This window comes from Athene noctua, chromosome 1 (assembly GCF_965140245.1).
Source record: "Athene noctua chromosome 1, bAthNoc1.hap1.1, whole genome shotgun sequence".
Lineage (NCBI taxonomy): Eukaryota > Metazoa > Chordata > Aves > Strigiformes > Strigidae > Athene > Athene noctua.
The window spans coordinates 179,366,687-179,383,865 of record NC_134037.1 but is presented as its reverse complement, the minus strand read 5'-3'; the positions used below and the strand labels follow the sequence as shown (position 1 = coordinate 179,383,865).

General features: G+C 36.8%; 1 protein-coding gene across 3 annotated transcripts in view; it reads left to right on the top strand.

The window, feature by feature from the left end:
• The window catches only part of CDKL5 (cyclin dependent kinase like 5), a 138,332-nt gene that overhangs the window by 40,434 nt on the left and 80,719 nt on the right, over nucleotides 1-17,179 (top strand). For all 3 annotated transcript variants that reach the window (XM_074906597.1, XM_074906587.1, XM_074906606.1), the window contains exons 2-3: nucleotides 9,886-10,120; nucleotides 10,661-10,695. In XM_074906597.1, coding sequence (XP_074762698.1) covers nucleotides 10,057-10,120; nucleotides 10,661-10,695 — 99 coding nt within the window. In that variant the 5' untranslated portion in view covers nucleotides 9,886-10,056. The remainder of the gene's footprint in view (nucleotides 1-9,885; nucleotides 10,121-10,660; nucleotides 10,696-17,179) is intronic.

Here is a 17,179-nt window from a genome sequence, read left to right as displayed (position 1 = left end):
TCCAGAGCCTGGAGCACCTCCTGCCCTCCTTCTTCCCTGACCTCGGGGGCTGCAGAGCTGTTGCTCTCACATTCTCCCTTCTCTCTCCGGCTGCAATTGCTGTCATTCAGCAACTTTTCCCCCTGCTTATTTCTACGTTATCCCAGCGGCGCTACCACCGTTGCTGATGGGCTCGGCCTTGTCCAGTGGCGGGTCCGTCTTGGAGCCGGCGGCATCAGCTCTGTGGGACACAGGGGAAGCTGCTAGCAGCTTCTCACAGAGGGCACCCCTGTAGCCCCCCGCTACTGTAAGTTTTCCAGTACCATTTCATAATACGGGGTTTGAAGTCTTTAAAGTTTGAGAAATAAAATTTTAATCATAATCTCATCTGTTCAAATATAGAATTAGAGATACCAGGTTTAGAAATAACAAATAATTTTTCCACCGTAGCTTAAATTCTTAAATAGGGGAATGGTATACAGGGGGAAGTATTCTATTAATTTCAGTAGTTTTCTCAAATGGTTTCTTTAAAGCATTAAGTCTCTCCAATGGTCCAAGCCTGGTTGCAGTGTTCACATTCAGCCTTGCTGTGGTCCAGGATGTCACTGTTAGCCTTGATAATTTCTCAGTTGCCTTTAATCTTTATTGAAGGTAGTAGTTGTACCAATTTCCTTGTAGCAGACCTGCCCCCTGCCTTGTAGCATACTAATAGAAGCATGTGTCTTCCAACCTAGAGTTCACTTGCAGCTTTGCAATTTGAAGCGATGTGGTGGCTCACTTGTTTCTGAAAAAGAACTTCTGCTTTAGCTAATACTCTAGTTGTTTTAAATCCATGACGACTAGATCTTAGAATTTTTAAACTGCCAAGCGCTGAACTATCCTGATTGTAGTAGTTTTATTTCATGCTGTATCAGACAAAAGTGGATCTTTTGCTCATTGAAGAGATTTTTGAGTACAGATATTCAAAAGCAAACAAAAGTCACAACAGCCTGTTTTCACCACCACCACAGTGTCGTTATAATTTCAATAGAACTTAAATTTTGTGTTTAGGTAAAACAAATGGTACATGAATGAATATGAGTAAGTGTTGCTCCCAGCATATTTTTTTCTTGTATACAGATGAACTCTTCATTAGAATCCATTCACTGATGCAGTTAGCAGTGTTGGAGATAAGCATATGATCTTGTGCAAAAGAGAATATTCTGGTAGTCTTTGCTTTTGCCCGACTATTTTCAAGTTGATTTTTGCTGCTTTTAGATGAAAGCTCTAAATTTGTCGGTTTGTTTCTGTAATTTTTTTCTCCACTGGGAAGCTGTTTACAAGTTTTGCAAATTGACTTGGTTACCTTAATATATTTTCCAAATATGTTTGCAGTAATTTACGTAACAAACTGAAGTCCCCCTACCTGAAGGTGTTCTAGGCAGCTCAGCATGAGGGCATCTGTTGTAACATTGCTGGTTGATGGCTCTGTTGCTGCGCTTTCTCTGCAGTGGATTTGCACTGAACACAAAGTTTATTTCAGAGTTTTCAGTTTAATATTCAGAGTCCTAACTAGAATTGCTCTTGATACCTGATAGATTGCTGGTGCTGTTTCTGTGGTGCTGCATTCCAGAAGACTCAAAGCTTTCAACCTCTGTTTCAAGGAAGCTTATGTTAATTAAGAGGAATTGTTGGGATTTCTTTTTTCTTTTTAATTCTCTATCTGGAATGTGAATATTTTTATTGAACTTCAGCTTATTATAATGGTCATAAGGTCTTAATGCAGCCTGAGCCACTTTGGAGATTAGGTTTCTTGACTTGGGTTTCACTTACCTGATTTATTCACCTGTCTAAGTTTAACAGTTTTATTTTTCACCAAGGAAGTGTGGCAAAACTCACATTTTATTTAAACATGGTTGGTGTTCAGTTACTCTGATAATGGACATAATAAAAATACCCTATGAAGTTCTAAAATAAGCACATTCAAATATTTTTAGTATTAATTGTACTCACTGTTATCTCAGAAATCTGTTAAATTGGAGCAAATCTCTTGTGATAGACTCACATAGAAATAGTAGCAATATCTTCACACTCAGGTAAAGCTTTGTATGAAGGGATGTTTCTATAGGTTTCAATGTCCTTGGATTTTTTGGAGCAAGTTGCTTTTAGATTAGATGGAGTTAGTGAGTCTTTTTCTAATTAAAGAAAAAAAGCGAACTGAAACAAAACAAAAAAGCCCCTAACACTTCCCCCAAAATCCCCACTGTACGCCATTTGCCACCGAGTGGTTTAATCACTTGTAATGACTTTCATGAAAGAACCAATAATTAAAGCCTTTGAGTTGTTCTTTAAATATGTTTCCTGCACATGTGCTTGCATACTAATGTGAATTTATTCTTCAAATGACCTGTCTTTGGGTATTAGGACAGTTAGTAATCGCATGGCTTCTTTTTGTCCTTTATTGAAAACTTCTGATGGCATTTTTTGTAAGGTTAACTTTGTCAAAGATGGCTTGGTATTATTTAAATAAAATGCTTCTGACTATTTGCTTGGAAAACGCATTGAGAAGAAATTATTTTATAGTGTAATTAAAATATAATACTGTTCTCTTGCATGTATTGTATTTTCTTATTAATTTAGTATTACATTTGGAGGGGCTTCCCCCTCATATTTTTATGGGTTTTTTTCCCCATGTCTTTTGGTATGTCTTTTTAAAGGAAAAAGTGATTTATTTTTTTTTTTCTTTTTACTTCAGATAGTGAACCAGTAATCTGTGTTTAATGATATGTTTGAAGATTACAAGGAGGAGTAGTCATTGAGGTTATTTTGATCTGCATTAGAATGCCCAGTGTCAGCATTCATTTGCTATATATAAATACTTTATATTCACCTTTGCTTTTCTGTTCTTTTATGAGAAAGCTCCATCCCAGCCAAAGCCAGTGCAGAGAGGAACATCTGACTTTTAGAATGTGAAGGGGAGTTATTTTAGAACAATGAAGACAAAACTGGGTTGGTAGGAGGGAGAAAGTTTGTCAGATTAGAATAATTTTGATCTTTTCTAGTTAAGAGAGTCTTTTTAAATCACCAGTATGCTTTGTGTGTGTGTGTATGAAAGATTTGGTGGCTGATCCAGTTAGGAATGCATCAGAGGACTTTTTTCTAAGTGGCCAGGTCTTCTGCATCTATTGTTCTGTCTGCTGCCAGCATGGTGGTGTAGGATTGCTGGTGCACAGTTAGTGGTTGCTGCTATTGTGGAGATGAGCCTAGCAGTGTGCTTTTTGGCAGTAGGCTGCCAAAGAATAGAGGAACTGGAGAATGTGAGAGGCCCTTTTTTTCCACAAATACCCTGCTGAGCTCCAACTTTAGAGCAGTCCTTCAACTGGCTGCTCAGTGGTTCTAACATGTTCCCTTAAAGGTAATGTATTGTACTTTTCTCGGACAGGAACTCTCTCTGCTCAGGACTTTGAATGTACTCTCTTTTTTTTTTTTTTCTTTTTTGTAGTAAAGAAAGAAGACTTTCATGCTCAACACTTTTTTTTTTTTTTTTCTTCTAAGCATGAATCTTCAAACAGAAATATGGGAATTGAGTCACAAAGTGAGTCCTAATGTATAACTCTGAAAATAGTAGCGCTTTTTTTTAATTATTAAAGATGAAAAAGCTATGCCTGTAATATTATTTTATAGCCTGGGGATTGAAAGACCATGGCAGGTTGTCAAAGATAGGATGGGACTAAATAGTAAGCAACATGACAGATAAATAGGATATTACTGGAGACTGGTGTTCTGAGAAGAGAGGGAAAGATTAAAATGAAAGAACCAACTTCTGAGGAGTCCACTACAAATATTGTGTCAGATAAAGAAACACTATCTTATTCCAGAGGAAGACATTCTGTTATGAAATAAGACCTTCTTTTATCTAAAAAAAAAAATACCCAACTTTTTTTTCCTTGCCCACGTTTGCCTAGCAGTATGTCAGTAAGCAGAAGTGTGATTTTACTTCAACTACAAATGTTGGGCTCTTCTATTTGATAGAAGTGAATGTGTGTCAGTCTCCTTGTGCCAGATGAAACTGCAAAGGCTTTGGATTTAAGAGGTTGCTGTTGAAAGTGTTAGCCTCTGAACACTGGTTGTTTTTCTTCAGAGCTGCTACAGGTATGGTGAAGACCGCCCAGTGTGCGTAAGGACCAGCATAAACTGCGTAAGAAGCTGTCACACCCACAATAGATATATTTGTTAAGGTTCTTATTGGAGAGGAAGATTAAAATGGAAGCAAAATTGCCTTTCCTGTCCTTCTGTTATGACTCATGGGAGCTGCTTTTGTGCTCAAGCTTTGATAATCAGTCTACTTATTTGTCACTGTGGTCTTAGAAGCATCCTGCTAAGCACCCACTCTTTTGAGTTGGCCACAGCTGTTAGAGAAGCTTATGAATCCTGTGCTTTAACTCAGAGAAGTGAATTTAGTTCATATATCCAGGATGAGCTGAAGTTATTTTTGAATCTATGCTTGCATACAAAAGGAAGACTACTCAAGAGAGCAAGATAAACCAAACCAAATCGTTATTGGGGCCCTGGTCAGCAAGCCCAGTTTTCCTTTAGGAATTTAACCAACATCTTTAATAGTTGGGAGCTGATTCAACACTTTTCCTAGTTGTGTGCTTGCTGCAGGATGGGAACTTTGTTCAGGATCTTCCTCTCTCTACCCCTGGCCCTGCTGCCATGGAGGCCTGCTGCCTTTTAGGCCAGTTTTGTGACAATGACTTCCCTCGATGTGTATCTCATTCAGATGAGTTTGCGGGTTTCAGCATATCAAGACCTATTTAAAAAAGGAAAGAAAAAGGCAAAATAACTCTAAAACCCAATAGTGAAGTCAAGTTCCAATGATGTTGTTAGCAGTCAATAAAAGCATGCTGAAGCTGAATTTTAAAAACTGTGTGCTTGTGCAAGCAACCTTGGTGGTTTTCTTTTACATAATTTGTTCAAGTTTGATGGTTTTCTAAATTCTGTATTTATTTTCACCAGCTGTTCTTTTTCATTCCCTATTTTTTTTTATGAGCAGAGGAGGATAGATTGGAGCCTAGAATATGAAAAATGGCTTGCTTAATTGCAACTTCTTGTTGCTTTTTATCTCTTCTTCAGCTTTTTTTTTCCCCCCAATGTCCACATTGTGAGTTTCTCCATATTATGACATCTTGATCACTCTTCCTCCAGAACCTTGTCCCATTAGGTCTGCTGTCCATCCATAAAATGGAAGAACAACAAGTGGTATCTTTTTTCCAAATTTATGAGTGAGACTGGCAAATTTTCACAAGTGATATGATTGTTGTATTTTACTGTATTTTTTTCCTCTCCATTCTCAAAGTCAGACTATTACTACTAGCTTCCTCCTCACAGCAGTTCAAATACTGAATTTGTTCTTCCTAATCTGTAATTCTTCACAATATTCCTGGAGCATTCTTCTGGATCAGTAAATCCAGAAAAATTTCTCTGACTATTTTCTTGATCCTGTCACGTGTATATTCTGTTTCACTGAATTAGGTGCTAGTAACTCAAACTAGGGTTTTCCTGGAAAATTTCAAGAAGTAGAACTATGAATATAAAAGGGAGGAGAAGGAAAGGTGCTGTAGTAGTGATACATCATGACTAATAGAGGTGGTGAATGTCTTCTTCCACGTGTGTACCTTGTACAGCCAAAGATCTGTCAGGGTTTGGATTAATGCGTAACCATCAAAAATGCTTATATGGTATAAGTTCTTTGTCTGTTTACTGACCCACTGTTTTGTTAGTCAACAGACGAACATGTAACCAGCCTATAGAAATTCTTAACTGAATCTTCTCACTAAGTAAGAAATAAATAAGAAGGTTAAGTTTACTTGTTTTAGGAAAGCAAGAGGGCTGTATTACCTACTGGCAAGAAGCTTGTTTAAAAGCTAATGGATGACTTTGAAGTTTATTAGAAGTTTGTAACTGACTTCATCCAAGTCCAAATTGCACTTTCTCTGTCTTGATATATGAAACAAACTGTACACTTGATGTACAACACATTGATATGCAAATCTATGTTTCTAGAACAGAGTTTAATTTTTCCAGATTTTGTGAAGACAAATGTCCACCTCAGGTTTTTTTATAATTATCAATGTCTCTACTAAAATCTAACTATGTAAAAAGTGCTTCCTCCCACCCCACTCAGCTATTGATGATTATGAAATAATGTGTGGCGTTTTTGTTTAGGATTGAGGCCTTGGAGTGAGCAGTTAAACTGAATGTGTTTGGATCATGCTCTAGAATTCTCAGTGTTCATGAAAGGAAAAGGTATTGGAGAAGAGCTAGGGTTTTTCCCCAACGTTTTAATTTAAATGCAAACTATCAGGTACTGTAATACTGTATTAGTCCATCTGTTCATTCCCAGAATGCTTATATAGTTTTTGGGGTTTACATATAGCCTTACATCCTATTGCAAAACAACTACATTTGATTAAAACCTCACACTGTTACAGCTCTGAAGTAATTTATTATTGTTTCTTTTTGCTGAATTGGCTCTGTGTTTTGTAGAATGCCAAGGTAACATTGAAACCATCTCAGAGATCTGTTGGTTTAATTCATAAATTGTTGATGTACTGTGAATCTGGCTTCTTCTGAAAGGGGTGTTAGGAGAGTGAGTGCTTTCCCAACTGAGAACCTTTCAGAGGTAAAGAATGGCCTTATTTCCTCTTATGCAAGGCTTATCATTCTAGCCAGCAAGCAACTTATTAGAACAGACCTATATGGTACTCAGTGCAAAGAATGAAACTGTTGTTGCTATTAATAAGGTTTTCCTTGCTGTTTCCAGTGTTCAGTTTGAAAGAATACACTGTCTTCACAAAGTTAGAGAATAATGCAAGTTATGGATAACTTTCTTGAAACTACTTTTTTGGTTAAAACATCTCAATTTTATTTTTATTTTTATTATTACAGTTGCTCACTCTGCCATTCACAAGTGATGTACAGAATTTGAGTTCATGTTACCAGATCCTCTGAAAGAATCAGTGGTTTCAAAAATAGTCTTAACAAGGCCAGTGCCTTTCGAAAAGCAGAAATATCCCAGAAAGTTCAGCGGGTGCTCCCACTGAGCAAGTATTTTTAGCACTTTCTTTTTAGTCTTTCAGGGAGCTTTTGAAGGCAGAGATCTCAAACAAGTATATACGTCTTGTCTAGGGATTAGATGGGTCTAGCGAGTCTGACTTCACTAATGTTGCAGGACAGAACTAGTCTGAATTAGTGTCCTGCTTGAGGAGATGTGGCAAAAGAGCTGTTGCAAAAAGTGTTTAGGTATGAATCCATACTACTGCTTCATGCCATTTGTCATCTTTTCATTAGCTCTCCTTTTCATTTAAAGGTTAGGTTCTCATAAAGTGTTCTCAGCAGACTTGTGCACAAAGATGACTCTTGAGCTAGCGCAAAAGAGGTGGGTCAGTACACTTTTGGGAGTCCCCTTATACGTGCATCTATATTACCTTTGCTGTCTGTCATGATGCACTTTCGGGAGAACTGTAGAAGCTGGTTTGTGTGTTTCTTTGGGCCCGGCGAAATGGCCTATCTAATTGTTACTAGTGGTGAATGAACATCGGTAAGTGAGTTGACAGGCTTTTTGCCTTTAGGGAATTACATGTGAATGCTGCTCTAGATGTCATGCATCAAGGAACACCAGTGTAACAAGCAGATGAGCTTTCTTTAGCCCTTACTATTAATGAAGTAAAAAGGGAAAACTTGCATGACTGTGAGGAGAGGAAGGTGTGTAGTACTGGATTTCAGAAAATAAGGTTAGCTGCTTACAAATCTAACCTTTATTTACAATTTAAAAAAAAGATATGCATTGAATATGCTTGCAGAAGCTGCAGGCCTATATAGCTTTAAGTAGTTTATAAGAAATTTAGAAATTATGAATGAGGGACAGAGGAAACTGCATCTAAGTTTCTTGTTGAGTTTTTGATACATTATCTCATAAGCATCTTTACTATTTTGTCATATATCCAAAAAGTATTGTGTACACTGTAGGACAGAAAGACAATTGTATGGTGATAATAACAAATAAGTAATGTTACTGCAAACTAATTTCTAGAAAGACTTGTCAATGAATGATGTTGGGAACCGAAGTAGCGGATTTGGGGATGTTATTGAATAGTGCTAATAGAAAACAGTGTATGTTTTCTGACTGTTTCTTTCTTTCCAGCAAGTATTTTAGAGGGTTTGAACGTGGCTGACCTGTTTTCTTGAGTCCTGCGTACATTATGGCATTAATGGTTCTTTCAAGGTCTCCAGCTGTATTTCTGGCACTCAGCTGCAGCATGGGAACAGCCCGCTGCGCCCATGTGCCTGGCACCAGCCTGTTTCAGTGGAAAGATGAAGCAGCTCAGTGCAGGCTCTGTTCTGATGTTGATGGGTGCAACTAAGCACATGCTCGTGCTTTTTCCAGGAGTTCTTTTTTTTCAGTTTGTTACTGTAACCAGAAAGCCTGGACAAAGAGCATAAAGGCTTTTGTGAGAAGTACATGCCAAATAAGACAGGAGTAGAGTATAGGGAAGGGAAAGGAAAGGGTATTTAATACAATTCACAAGAGAAGAAAAAAAAAGATTAATTAAAACAGTAAATTAAACCACTGAAAGAATCCATTAAGGAGTGGGTAACTGTTTTGAAAAACTAACAACAAACCCCATAACCATCCCATTAATTTGGAAGTCACTGCTTTGTTTCAAAGTTTGTTTCCAGAGTACTGTGGCTGATTAGATTGTTGCTTCTAAAATAACAAATCCCCCCAAATTATTCCCTGTGTCTTGCTGAGGTTACTGTCATTGTGATGTCCCTCCACCCTTAAATCATCCTTTTTGTTGTGCATGACTTAACACAGGGTGTTTGGCCAGCACCCCTAGCTTATGGTAAATAGCAATGAGGCTTCCCGTGTGTGTGAGCCGAACCCAGTATCATTAGGTCACACTCACCCATTTAACATAAATTAATTAAATGAGTCCACTTCTATCTTGCCGTCATGTTCCTCATGAGTAGTCCTGTTGTTGGAGCACTGAGCTGTGGAAATTATAGTCTTCCAATTCATGGTGAAGCTATTTTAGCTTTTTTCCCATTTTTGTGTGTGGAATATATGTCTTTAATATTAGCGGTAAAAATGCAGTCTGAATTAGCAAAACCAAACTTTGGTGTGTTTAGTTTATCAGATTTAGAAAATTATAGGAGAGATGGGGTGAGCCTAGAACAGAACACAAAAAACTTTGTTCTTTTCCCTCTCTATAGTTGCTTGATTTGACAAATTGCTTCACTGTTTGGGAAACATGGGGGGAAAAAAAACCTTTGAAAACATTTTTTTCCCCCTGTTTATTACATTGCCATTATAATGGAAATAATTTTCTATATCTGATTGCTAGTCAGTCTAGCAAATAATTTCCTTTATTTTTTTAAACAATCACAGAAAATAGTAGTAGAAGAATATTTTCTGTTGTTTAGTGTTCTTTCTACCTTATCCTTTTTGTCATTGCAGTGAACAAGTAATAAATTGACTAAACACCATTTGTTTTTATACCTACCTGTCAATGTACACCAAGCTGAGAACATAAACTGTTATAGGTGTATTCTTGCTCACAGTGGTAATTCGTATCAACATTTTTGTTTGCTTCTGTCCTGTAGAAAATAACTTTATGTAAGTTAGTTACTATTGTAATAGACATACTAAGTATGGGATTACAAGGCCAGCTGTTCTGTCAGATACATGTTCTCAGTAGGTTCCACCATTATACATGCTGCTAAACTCTCTTGATCATAAAAGAAGTAAATTAACTGTCCGCTAACAATTGTTAGACGATCTTGGTGTGATGTATATATACCACTGCACTTTTTTACTGAAATAAAATGAAGTACTGATTACATTTTCTCTTCTTTCCCCAGGAAGCTACTGGCTGTCTAGAAATTAAGAAAAGGTGTGAGGAGTCTGGTTGATCAAGGTGGAATTTTTTTTTTTTTTCCAAGAGACTTTTCACAATTGCCTTTTGCAAAACCTTTGGACGCTCCCCGTTGTGCCATGTTTTGTGGCTCTCGCTGTAAGAGGAATTTGTCTTGATGAAGATTCCTAACATTGGTAATGTGATGAATAAATTTGAGATCCTTGGGGTTGTAGGTGAAGGTAAGTAGTATCTTAATAGAAAATTAATTGGAATTTTATATAGATTTGACTTAGTCCCCTTGATGGTAGTAAGCTTTCATTTGCAAAATATTGCTTGTATGCAGATCTTAAGAAATACCAGTTTTTTTCTCTACAGCTCCTTCTAATTCCATTCTCAGGTGGAAGGAGAAGTTTGGAAGAAGGAAGGAAGAGAAATGGGACAGTTTTGTGGTTGTGGGGGTTTTTGTGGTTTTTGTTTTTTTTTTTAAAGTTTAATATATTCATTTCTCTTTAGTGATACTAGGGGAGATGTAAGTTATCAAACTTCTCTGCAGGTATATTTAAAAAAATTTCAGCATTTTAAAATCCATTTACTTTCAAACAATTTTTATAAAATTGTTTTAGTGCACAGAAATTTATTACAATACCTGTGTGTGCAAGTTTGGATAATAATACTGGGATCAGTATTATTTCTATAGCCAGGAGGTGACTGAAGACTGTTTTATGCTGCTTTTTTTTTTCTGCTTTAAAATGGTTTATCTCTTATCTTCTTTGTTTCAGGAGCCTATGGCGTTGTACTTAAGTGCAGACACAAGGTAAGTAAATTGCTTTAACTCAGGCATAAGTGTTGTTATTTGGGTGAAACAATGACTTTTGATAACTGAGATGTGACTATGTGTGCGATGTGGCAGCTGGGGTGTGCTTTTCCTTGCAGTCAGTTACTCAGTTTTCTAACTGCAATACTGTCAGAGGAAATGGCTACATCTACTACCAAACCTCCATTTTTTGGTGTTTAATATTTATCTGAAATATATGAAGCATTAGTCATGTTTCATTAATCTCAACTAAGAGTTTTTTAAAAAAGAAAAAAAGAAAAGATGTTTTGGAAGGCAGTTTATGCTCAAACAGTCTCAATTAGATGTCAAATGAATTACCAAATACTGCTGTATAAGTACTTACCTGTCTTGGGGGAGCGGGAGGGAGTTGGATGCATCTGGAATTTCTACAAGGTGTCGGACAATCAAACTGCAATGAGAAAGCACTGACTTCTATGCTTGTTGATTTTAATTTGGAAGAGGAAGAAGTAAAAAAAGGAAAGAAAAAGCCCTGTTTCAGACAAAAATGAAGTCTGGCAACCTGTCTATACTATTTTTAACTACTGTGTAAGTTGGATGTATCCAAACTTGCTGCTCATCAACAGGGAACTCTTACGTAAAGTACTTCGCTGTCTTTCGAGCTACAGTGTAGTCACATAACAAAATTAAGTTCTACTTTTCTGAAGCAAAGCATTTCAGAATCATAAAATAATTCATTTGTAGCAATCCAGGAATATATAAAAATTTTTATATGTAGTTTATACCATTTTCTAGAAAAAGTTAACAGTGTGCAGAGGGCCTGAGTTCCTATAACGGCTTTTAACATATACACAGAGGGACTCTTGCACAGGACATATATTTGGAGTGGCTTACACCTATTATACTGACTTAAAGGAAAAAAAAAATTAGAAGCTGGAAAGATCCTATCTCAAGCTGAAGCCTTGTCAGGCTTGTGGGAGTTTATAACACTCAATAGAATGTGTTTGGTAAATTGGATGGGTTAGGATAGTTACAGAATAATAATTCAGGATCAATAGTTTGAGCATATTTTGGTAGTGACAATATAGTTAATACTAGGCAACTCTCTTCTTTATGGAGGGTAACCTCCCAAGTCTCAAGAAGTTTCTAGGATTTCCTGCATTATTGAAAGAAATTTAAGTTCTGCATATTTTCAGTTATGTCCTCATTTGAAAGAGTTCACTACTCTGACAGTATAGTATAATGTCAGAGTTCCTATAAGAATACCTTACAGTATACCAGGTAACTAGAAAGGAAAGGCTTTTCTTTGGCAGGGAACAGTGATTTTTCTTGCAGCCTGTGTAGGGACACTGAATTGCTTGTGAGGATCTAAATTTGTAGGTAGTCGCACCATTTTTTTTTTCTGCAGCTTCAAGCTTTGAAACAACTGTATTGAAGTTCTGAAACAAAGTGGTATTTATTAAAACTTCTAGCATGTGGGTTTACTAAGACCTAGGGTTTCCAGTATTTGGAGATCTGAAGAAAAGGCAAGGTATGTTGTGATTTTTAAGCTTACTGATTTGTGATCCTCAGTTAAAAAAAACCTGCACCCAGCCTCTAAGAGCAGGTGACTTTAGGGGCTGTTTTACTAAAAAAGAATAACTATCTAAAAATTAAGCTTTGACATGCATCTTTTTTCCCATTGTTTCCCTGACTGTTTGTCATCTTAACTTTTTTCTTTTACACCTTGGTAAAATAATGTTGAGAGACACCTCTCCCTAGCTCTTTTGCAAGGTACCACCCAGATTCAGAGCAGACATGTCCTACTTGTTGCCTAGAAAACATTTGATAATTGCCCCGGGAGTTTAGTTCATGTTTAATTGTAGGCATCATAATAAATATAATTTATTGGTCTTTACATTTTTGATGGATTTGGTTATTTTTTACCTGGCTTATTCCTTTTAAATACAGAGGAAAAGTAACTGTTAAGGAAAAGAGTTGGAGAGACAGGATGAATTAGAGCTTGAAGATGTGAAAAGATGCTGCCTGTTTGCTCCAGATTTTCATTTACCTTAAGACAGAAAAGATCCAAATTATAGACAGAAATTTTAAGGTTGTGATATTAATCACTGATTAGAATGAGGATGATGAAACTGAAGTTGTAGAGAAACACTGTTGTAATGGGAAGGGAGAAAGAAAAGGAGAGAAGATTCTAATTCTTGTGACTTCAAACATGTTATAAACTAAAGAGGTAGGTTTTAGGTGAGGCCTAAAACCAGTCACTAACTAGCTCAAAATGGGAATTTTTACCAAACCATGATAACAAAGATTGTGCATTGTTACTTGTATACGAAGGAAGAAAAAAACATATTGCAGGATGGTATATGTAGTTGTTCTCCTTGATCAAGAACTGTTTTTTAATGCAACCTTCCTACTTGTATAGGAAAACAAAGATTTAATTCACTTTCATGAAGTCTTAACAGAATTACCTGGAAATGCAAGAGCATGTGGGTTTTTTACTTGGCTGCTGATGGGATGGGCATTTTTTTTTTTTTTTTTTTTTTAATATGAATGAAGAAAGAAGTTTTTCCACATGATCTGTCTGTAGGTCGCACAGTCGAACTCTGAGTGCATTACAGAGTAAGTCTATTCAGCACCACATAAGAAGCCCAGAAACAGTATAAAAACTAGAGAATGTTGTTGTATTTTTAATGTATGTATGGTATATACCAGGCCATCGTTGGTCATGTTCACTCAGCATGTAGTGCTTTTCTTTTTGTGCAAAGCTAGCAATTATGTCTAAGAATTTGAATGTCGAAGTATTTATATTCCTCTTTATGAATAGTGGTAACATGCCAGGATCAAATTCTCAGCTATTTTAAATCAATGTGTCTCTGTTGTATTGGTGAGAGGGTAAATTCTGTGTGAATTGAGGAGTTGGCTCCTAATTGCAACAATTTTCTAATATATAATCCACCGGTGCGTCAATAAATATGTAGCTTTTTGCCACAGTGTCTTTCATCAGCATGCATGTATGGATTTAAATTGGAGAGAATGGCATAAGAAACAAATACCTTGTCATTTTTTTATATATGTTTTTTCTTTGCTAAGGGAACATTATCAGAAAAACTGAAGTAGCTCCTCCAGAATGACTGTGTTTACGTTAGTATATAACATGTTTTTATCACAAGTACTTTATTGCTAATTGTGGTTTGTGCATAAAGTTTACTTGTTTATCTGGGCTTTTTTCCTGATGTAACGCTAATACAAATAATGTTGAGATAAACCAGATCTGATGTTCTGAAAAGTGCTTTCCTTCTTTTTCTTTATTTTTTTTTTTTCTTTTAGTGATAGGACTTTTCATAAGGAAATATACTGGAGCACATTGGTTTGAAAATAGTGGAAATATATTTTATATTCACAAACTATTAAAATAGGCTGTCTTTGCTTATTTACTGGATCTTGGCTGTGTTTTCTGAAAAGAAAAGCAACTTGAACAGTTCATCAGTGTCAGAGAACATGGCTGAGGAAAAGAATCTTTGCTTATGCTTAAAACTTGTCAAATATTTGATCTTTTAAATAAAGCCACTATCCCCTTTGCAGTGTGGGCTTGCAGCTTCATGCAGAGTTATCCTTTGCTAATAGGGACTTAGGCACAAATGTTAGGAGGACTCTGACATCAGATACAAAGCTGATAGTACAATATTGTTACTTAATAAGAGGGTGCTGTGGGAGAACCATAGGTATCCGAAGACAGGCACAGTGAAGAAAGAAGCTTAGAGGAAAAATTTAAGGCTGAAATTCAGGGTGAAAAGGGAATGTATTGATATACTGTGAGGTAATAAACTGTGTATATAGAAGGAACATTAGCTGCAAGTAGGAGGAGTTTGTAGAAGTGACATGAATACATCCTTGGACAACTGAGATAAGCGGAGACTGTCTCTAGGTAGACAAGATGATGACACTCAAACAGGGTGTCATTCATTAGAATGAGGCAGAGCTCATCACAGGGCCAGGCTGGAGAGGAAGAAGGATTTATACTGGCAGGCAACCAAACCATAGCTGTTATACTAATGCTTTGAATGCACTGATTTCAACTCTGGGTTAAGTTCCCATCTGCAGAGCATGCATAGTGGATTGCTTTATCTAACCAGGTTTATCAAAGTTCAGTTGAATGTTTGAGAAGAGCACAAATGCAAGTCTGTAAAAAAAAAAAAAAAAAAACACAAAAAACCCCACAAAAAACAAAAACAAAAAACAAACAAACAAAAAAACCCACCAAAAAAAAACCAACTTTTTTTTTTCTTCAGAGCAGGGTTTCATTATTATCTGGTAAATAAGGAATAGACTGCATCTTAAGAAACGAGCATGAAACACCTAGACACCTAAAGCTGATCATTACATAAATAACAAAGTGTGGTAGCTGATGATTTTCCACTTTTAGACCTGCTGGTGTGGGGGGCTGGCAGAAACTTGCAGGAAAGAACACTGAAAATATGTGAAAGGGAAGATGCCTATATACATATATCTGTATGTATAAATTTACAGGGTTTTTTAGGTTAGCTAGGTGTGCAGGAAGGTGTGTGGTGATGCAGATTCTCTAAAAGCACAATAGAAATTTATGTATTCTCCTAGACTTGTCCTTTCTATTGCTTATGTTTTGTGTGTTACGAGAGCCGTTTGGAGCCTGAGGGAATACAGTTTAATGATTTAGAAATTGAATGCCCTTTGTTCTTTTATGTACAACATGTCCTGCCTAATAAGATGTTTTTTCTGGTCTTTTATTTTAGAAGTATGTCTGGTTTGGGTTGTTCTTTATAGTATGAGATATTTTTAGATAAACACCACTGAACTCCCTTATTAAAAACAAGCAAAAAGAAATGTTAGTTTACAGAATTATTTGGCCACTTCAGTGCATTGAAGAATAATGAAGAATAACCTTTTTAATAGATTTAATACTTCCAGGCAGTTTCCTCTTAGTCTATTATTTAGTTTTGTCTTGTATGAGCCTTAAGTAATACTCCTGCATTGTGTTCTGATAAGTCTTGTGTGTGTCTCAGAATATCTGGAAGAAATATTTACTGATCTCTTAAAGGTATAGTTTACGCATTAGAAAATATAATTGGATATGTATATGTAACAGAATAATTCGATTTAATTTTAATATCTTCCATGTGTCTTATCACTAGATCCCCTACTGACCAGCAGGGTCACAGTTTCCTTAATTTTTCCTTTGATTCAAAATCCTTGGTTTCAAAGGAAAAATTAAGGAAACTGTGACCCTGCTGGTCAGTAGGGTATGCTTTTCTGTTCCTCCAGGTAGCCCATCTCCACTTTTGCACTCTTTGTTTGTGTTTTGAGCTCAGTCAAGAATTCCCCATTTACCAATGCTGGCCAACTCAAGAAACTTTTCCCACATTTCTGTGTGTTGGAGTGGGCCACTCCTGTGCTTTGAGGAAGTCATCCTTATAGAACAGCCAGCCCTTCTTGACCCCTTTACCCTTTAGGGTGCTCTCTAAGCAGATCCTTGAAGCAGGTGAAATCTGTTCTGTTGAAGGTCCAGGGTTGTAATTCTACTGTCTCTTTTTCTTAATTCTTTCAGGACCTTAAATTCCACTTTATCATGGTGTTTTGCATCATGAGATGCTGGTCTGTTGTAATCCCAGTAAGAAAGGCACTCAAGACTCTGTAAAATGTAATGTAAAGTGCTATTTCATTATAGTGTTAGGTTTAATAAAGTAAGAATGGTATAAGTAATCTTACATCCCTTTGGATGCTGGGAACCTTGAGTTGTGCAGCATCCGTTGGGCCTCTGATAGGGGCAGACTGTCTGTAAGAAGGGGTTACCCCATTTTCATTATTCAAGCTATTACTGGATTTTCTTGTAAGACAACTATTAATCATTTCTACTGTCAAACAGAATAGAAGTACATGTGTGAACTTTTTGCTGTGCTTTTAGATTAAAGACAATGCCACACAAGTGATGTAACTGTGGGGGCTGAATGGGGGCTGCCTGCAAGCTCCACTGTTACAACAAGCTGGCTAAATGTATCCTGCAGCCAAGGATGTGGGCAGCACAGCTCTGGGCCTCCTCAGGTGAACTCTGATTTGGATCATGAACTACTTGATCTACAATGGTCTTCTGGTCAGGGTGACTACACACTGTCACTGCCTCTTAGGTTGTCATCAACTTTCACATTCCTATTGGTTCATTGGTCAGTTGTGTCAAGAAATTGCCTTCTGCATCTTCCAAAGAATCTGATTGTCTTCATTATGCTGTATTAACCTTGTAGCAGATGTTGGAGTGTTCCAAGTCCTCTGTGAAAACTAGGCCTTTATTGTAAGGCATCTCTTAAGAAGGCTTTATCTGTTTTGCTCTCTTGATCAGGTGCTTTGAAGCAGATGTCTGCCCTAATGTCACCTGTGCTGTTCTGTCTTCTAACCCTCATGCAAAAACTTTTTGATTCGTTTCTTAGCTATTTCAAAGCCAGACTCCCTTTCCTTCGCAAGAATCTCCTTGCCTTCT